Below are 6,445 nucleotides of genomic sequence, written 5' to 3' on the forward strand. Positions count from 1 at the left end.
TTTTGATAAACATCTTTATTTGATGTAGCATGCTAAAATATACTTTAAAGGTCTTGGTAATTATTGTTTGGAGGTAAACAGGAAGTTGCTTTGCCAATCACCATGGGAAAATGAATTCGTTTACATATCGGTTGGCAAAGTATATGAGTTCACAGAACTCTTGGTATGCTATGCATGTTAACAAAATTGTGTATTCCTACCAGTGAAGAATGCTGTGGTTATGTTTGGCCAAGAGTTGGCAAATAATGACTGGTTAGCGCGATCTGCAAAGAAAAATAAATAAAATGACAAATTATTATATAAAAAAGTGAATAAAAAGGGTGGAATGCTGCATTCACCCATCAGCTACAATTATAAATGGTGTCATATAACAATGTCTCTTTAATTTGTAAGAAATATGTCATAACGAAATGGGCCTTTTTCTCTAACTATCAGCTACTGAAGTGACTCAAAAGCCATATGAAAAGAGAATTCTCAACATATGATTGCATATGAGGAATGATGTTTGTCTAAGAATCAAATTGGTTCACGAACTTTTTCATAGGATTATCCATTTGCTGCTTTTATTTTCTCTCACAAAGAATGGCTTAAACGTAGCCTTTGATTCCCACTCTTCAGGCAAAATTAGTCCACAGTTGGATTGGAAGTCAGGAGACGAGAAAGAAAGCCTCACAAAATTACATGTGAAGTTTCATCCTTTTACATATCTTTTATGTCACTTTCCCTACATCCTTTTCTATTTTCATCCTAGTAAACTAACCATAAGTTTGCAAAAACATTGCGGACCCAAGGAACTGAAGTGGCTGAACATAGCCATTAATAGAACCACTATAGGATTTTTGAGCAATAGATTATGCAACTTGAAGACATTTCTTGTTTCTTTAAACAGAACATGTGTTGGTTCTTCATTGTTTTTGTTCTTAATGTAGGCATTAATTTCATTTCATGTTGAGTGACAGGAGCCTTCATTCGACAATACCAAACTCCAAAAAAGTATGCAGCCACTCATTTTTATCTAAAAAAAAAAAAAGGACAGCCCGATGCACAAAGCCCCCGTCATGCGGGGTCCCGGGGAAGGATCCATTGTACGCAGCCTTACCATGCTTTTTGCAAGAGACTGTTTCCAGGATTTGAACCCGTGACCTTTTAATCACATGGCAACAACTTTACCATTGTGCCAAGGCTCCCCTTCAGCCACTCATTTTTATCTATCCTTGATAAATGATTTTTAAAGATGTGAAGGAAAGCAAATAGATAAAAAGCTTTGATACTTTTCGTGGTATTGGAAGGCAAGTAGGATCGTACATGAAGTTCACAATAAAACATCTAATAACATGAAATCACGGTAGAAAGAATGGAATGAATATAATTATCAACTAATAAATGGATTCAAGAACCAGAATGACGATTATAACTTTATAATTAATAAAATAAGAAAAAAGAATGGTTGAATTAGATGAACAGAAAAACTCTGAAAGTATTTAATATCCTACATATATTATTCACTAATAATACACTCTTGAAGAAACTATGACTAAATGGTCAAAATGAGAAGCTCCCTTTTATAAAATTTTGAAAACAAAAAGTCTGCCCTAATATTTTCATTAATGTCCTGTGAGGCTCCCTCTATCCAAAACATTGCTAAAATAAAACTCCTTTTATAAAATTTCAAAAATACCTTTGCCTTCACTGCTGTATTTGTTGGCATATACTACTGGTGATTGATTGGCTGCCCAAGCCTACCAGAACCATCCCGACAGCCCATCGCCAACGGCTGGCTAGCCACTGGCAGTTGGAGCAACTCCAGTGAAAATTAATTTAATAATTAACATGGCAGATTTTTAAGCCCTTGAGCTCTTAGGTGGGTTCAATATGCTGATATCATCCCATATGGTTTTAATATGCAGTATCATAGGATCGTTTCATTTAATTATTCTTCATGTATATAAGGATGTTATCCTTCTTCTCATCACATTTTGCTCACGTAGATGTAGCTTTATATATGTTTTGATACCCAGGTTTGTCGTTATATTTTTGAACCATCCAAGAATTTACGTATGAAAATTTCAAGTAATTTGAGCTTTTAATTAACACATTCTTTGTGGTGCGATTTAGCGATTGTGGTAGTAATGTTATAATAATTCTTGTGGTATGTAGTTTTGGTGAATGATAACTTTTCGGATCAGCAGATGCTGAAGAGATGGTCTTGTGGTTGTCTAGGTTGCATATGACCCACTTGGGGGTGCAACAGAGGTTGAACGAGCTTAATGATGAGTTACCTTAAAGTATCACTTGCCCCACAATTCATTCCCCTGTTTTACCTTTTCGGCTCTAAATCATTTTTCTACTTTACGAATGGTAATTGTTCTGCATCAGCTAATCTGTGTCTTCCAAATATTTGTTGCATAATGAAAGAAACTTATTCAAGCATTGCACAAAGTGTAATCACCAAGACAGTGTATTGAAAACAATTTTACTCTAAAACAAACTTTTGAACTTGAATAAATGGTTAAGAAATATCAAACAATGAAAAAAAAATATATCAATTTAGTTAAGATAAAGGATACCTTTGCATCAATGGTACTCGTGTACATGCATCCACTTTGTAGAAGACCACTTATTTCCCTTGATCACAGGGCAGCCACCTGTAAGCATCATCGAAATGGATAACCAAATGATCAAATTTCTGAAAAATTAAAATTCAGACATATGCAACAAATAATGCAACAAATGCTTCTTCAGAGATTGAAACTCTGACCAAAAACATTTCCCTGGAATAGAAGTGAGAAGTAACTAACCATGTAAACTCAATGGGTCTATAGTGGCATCAGGCTTCATACTCCAGAAAAGCAATGCATCTCCCATCTTTGGCTTAAGACCAAGACCCTGTTTTCCGCATTCTGATAACTCATTATACCATGGTAAAGAACTGCTGTTTACTTTGACACTGGGAAAAATTGTCTCACCGCCTTCTTCAACATCCGAACTATACATACAAATATAAAACAGCAACAATTGCAACATCATTTCCAGTAACTTGAAGAAAACATAAAAACACAAAGATATTGAAGATGTAAAGAACAGAGACATACAGATACATTAGAACAGTAGCCATCCGCTGACCTCCATTCTTAATGTTATATTCGTCAAAGAAATAGTCAAAATGAGGTTCATATTTCTGTCCAACTTCATAATGCAGAACCTGAAGCCCTTCCCCATTTTCTACAAAATATGGATAATAGATTAAGGCACAACCATAGTGAAAAAGGCAAAGCAAATAACAAGCTACAAGTAGATGTCTAGATGAGTCAATTAAATCATGAACAAAACAGAATAATCATCATTAAATTAGTAATGAATGCTTGAACTCATAGGAGTCTAGACCAATCAGCAAAAATCACTAATAAGAACAGAAAAATAGCCTTAAATGAGTAGCATTGTAGCAAAGTCGTATTTGAAGTCTACCTAACCAATGAACCTCTCAGATACAAGCCAATTTTACCAGAAAGTATTCACAATTATTATCTCATAATTGAGCATTGCGCTTTTTGCATCAAGTAAAATGATAACAATTCTATTTTTGCAAGAAATAAGTGTATGCAGCTTTTTTGGCAGTCACTTTTAGAATGCATATATTATGATAATTCTCCAACAGCATCATAATTTACAATTGCTTCATCTTGGACACAAATCTCTGTAATAAAAGCAAAATCAAAACTCTTATATAATTGATCAAGAACATATGCGTAAAACAAGAAACAACTGTGTAAAATATACAATCATAGTCAAACACAAAGCCACCACTCAATTCCAATGGTTTATGGTCCAAACATTCTGTTATTTTCCCCAAAAAATTTGTTTCTTAAAAACTTATATAATTCTACTTGCTACCATACTTCAATAATAAACTTTGCAATTTTCAAGGTTTGACTACTGCCCCATGTCCTTTTTTCCATGCCAACTCCACCAGTTCTACATATCCTTGAGTCCTATTTTCCTTCTGTCATTGTCTAAAATAGAACATTAGGTGCATCTATCGTTAGGAAAAAGATTAACATTTTACCACTTCTAACAGAAAGAAGACATCACACTAGCATACCTACTGGGATAAAAGAATAGTCTGCTATCCTTTTCTCAATAGCCTTGATTACATTATCTTGCCCCCGATGGAGAAATGTGCCTGTACTTGTCCGGACCCTACATAATGAAGATATAGAATGTTAAGAAATAGTAGTCTGAAAATTTTCTCATTCTAAGGAACAACTGCAATGTGCTAACCTGCTGTCCTTACTCTTGCCAGTAGTGCTATCAACAACTGTTGACTTCTGCATATGAGGCTTTGCCAACTCAATAAGATACTCACATTCTTCCTTGGACTACAATCGATAAGTCAAATTTCACACATATATAGAGACTCATCCAAGCCACATAGGACAGCTAGAAAGATAAGCAAACGAGAAAAGCCCTAGAAAAATTCTACAAATTTTTTCTTTTATTTGTTAACAATTTAAGTAAATAGGATCCAGGTCTAGCAAAAATGAATATGTAATCTGGAAAAGGTTATAATGGATGTATCTTCAGAAGAAAAAGCGTAGCATGAATTCAAAATGCAAAATGCCTAATAACTTGGAACCAGTCAATATGACAATTTGTGATCATCATTCAGCATAAATTGTTCTTCATATGGTCATTTAAAGAGGAACTCCAAGGAAGAAAAAGGATTATGTCGTGTATCAAAATCTCGAATTGTCATTAGATCATTTACTTATTCAAACATTAGACCATGAACTAAATCATTGAGATGATATATATTATATTTTAAGTAGGACCAAGGTTCAAGCATGTAAAAGTATTTCATATTTTTGTTCAAATTCAACCAAACAAATCATTAAAAGCAAACCTTTGTCCAATATTTGGCACTAACATAAACATTTTTCGAGCCATCCAAAATTAAAAATAGGCCTAAACAAGTCAATCGTCCAACCATCTAGCATCCTACTATCATCTCTAGTTACCACGCTCGAATTTTCAGTAACCTTGTAGGTCTCCACAAACTCATGACTCCTATATGATAAACCCATGTGGAGCAACAAACTAGAAAATTTTGCGTTCTAAAGAAAAGAGCAATCTTTTCAAGCCTTATGCCAACGGCAGCGTAGTCGAAGTTCCAGAGTCCATCTCCCAAGTCGCTAAGGTGAAAAAATAACTCAAAAGGAGTAAATATTTCTTAGACTAACCAGAAAATTGTGGTAGACAAACGCTCGCGGTTCCCAAGAGATGACCTCCGTCCACTGCGGCCCTCGATGCCCCAAACCCTCCCTGCACCAACCGAACTCGCTCAGTCAGGTCTCCCTCCAATCCAAAAATTAACAACAAGAGCAACAAATCAAGCACCTACACTTCACGCACGAAGTTCTCGCGGATGCGGGGGAAGGAAGCGTCGTCGGAATGGACGGGGAGGGAGAAGATCCCGAGCCCGATCAGCAGAAGTAGCAGGGCGAGCGAGGAGACGAGGAGCACCATAAGAGCGAGGGCGTAGGTCGATCTGGAGAACTTCCGGACGGGGAACCCGCGGGTGTACGACCGACCCCCTCGGGCCGCCCTCGCCGCCAGCAACCGAAGCGGCGACGCCATGCACCGAACTCGAATCTGCAATTCCGCCACTCGACAACCCTCTCGCTCCCGATTCAACACGGAAAGGAAGAGAATCCAAGGATCGATGTGGTGAAGGAAAACTGGAAAAGGGGGACGAATCGTTGGGGATTTCCGGGGTGATCGCCCCAGGTTTGCGACGAAACAAGCTCCCCCTTTTTTCGGCAGTTTATTTATTTAAATTTATGCTTCATTCCGTTTGCCCGAAGGAACATGGCGTTGCGGTGCCTGGGCCCCGAGGATCCGCTGCTTCGTCTAGGTCGCCCTCCACTGAATTCTTCCTCTTGCTGCGCTCTATTAAGTCGGTTTTCGATCACGGCCAATTGAACAGAATCATTGACTCCTTGGACACTTGAGGAATACAGCAAATCCTTGCAATATTTTGTCTGACTCGGCTGACTACGCGCGTGGAAGGAGGGGGAAAAACTAGTTGGGTTTGGTAGCCGCCGTGTTCTTCGGATTGAGGTAGATTACGACAAGTGTCTCTTCTAGATTTAATAATTTAGTGAGAATTTTTTAGATTGTATTTTGTTTTCGATTCGATATATTTTCTCGGGCAAAAATAGTCCGGCTAGGGGTATGCAGTGGTAAGGATTTTAAATTATTAATTAAATATTTATGATTTAATTTTTAATTATGATAAATTTATAGGAATTAAACTGGATCCGTCATCTGACAATTAGCTAATTAAATTTATTTATTTATTTTAACAAAAAAACATCTTTTGTTTTAATAATGAAAATTTATTTGATGTCTAACTTTAATTTTTTATTGAAAAGATAATTCAACGTAT

General features: G+C 36.6%; 1 protein-coding gene across 1 annotated transcript; it reads right to left on the reverse strand.

Annotated features, from left to right (window-relative positions):
* On the reverse strand, positions 1-5,817 carry LOC121975892 (probable prolyl 4-hydroxylase 3). Its single transcript, XM_042527818.1, has 8 exons — positions 5,399-5,817; positions 5,238-5,319; positions 4,279-4,376; positions 4,100-4,197; positions 3,093-3,222; positions 2,799-2,986; positions 2,568-2,645; positions 1-263 (listed from the first exon to the last, which is right to left on the reverse strand). The coding sequence occupies exons 1-7, from the start codon at positions 5,632-5,634 to the stop codon at positions 2,575-2,577; spliced, it is 903 nt and encodes a 300-aa protein (XP_042383752.1). The 5' UTR covers positions 5,635-5,817; the 3' UTR covers positions 1-263; positions 2,568-2,574.
* Between the last annotated feature and the right edge of the window lie 628 nt (positions 5,818-6,445).

Source organism: Zingiber officinale, chromosome 4B (assembly GCF_018446385.1).
Source record: "Zingiber officinale cultivar Zhangliang chromosome 4B, Zo_v1.1, whole genome shotgun sequence".
In the NCBI taxonomy this organism is placed as follows: Eukaryota; Viridiplantae; Streptophyta; class Magnoliopsida; order Zingiberales; family Zingiberaceae; genus Zingiber; species Zingiber officinale.

Coding starts and splice junctions, on each gene's coding strand:
- LOC121975892 (XM_042527818.1), bottom strand. CDS start 5,634: ATGGCGTCGCCGCTTCGGTTGCTGGCGGCGAGGGCGGCCCGAGGGGGT. Junction 4,198..4,278: donor GGCAAGAGTAAGGACAGCAG/GTTAGCACATTG, acceptor TTCATTATGTAG/GGTCCGGACAAGTACAGGCA. Junction 2,987..3,092: donor GCTACTGTTCTAATGTATCT/GTATGTCTCTGT, acceptor TTGTATGTATAG/TTCGGATGTTGAAGAAGGCG.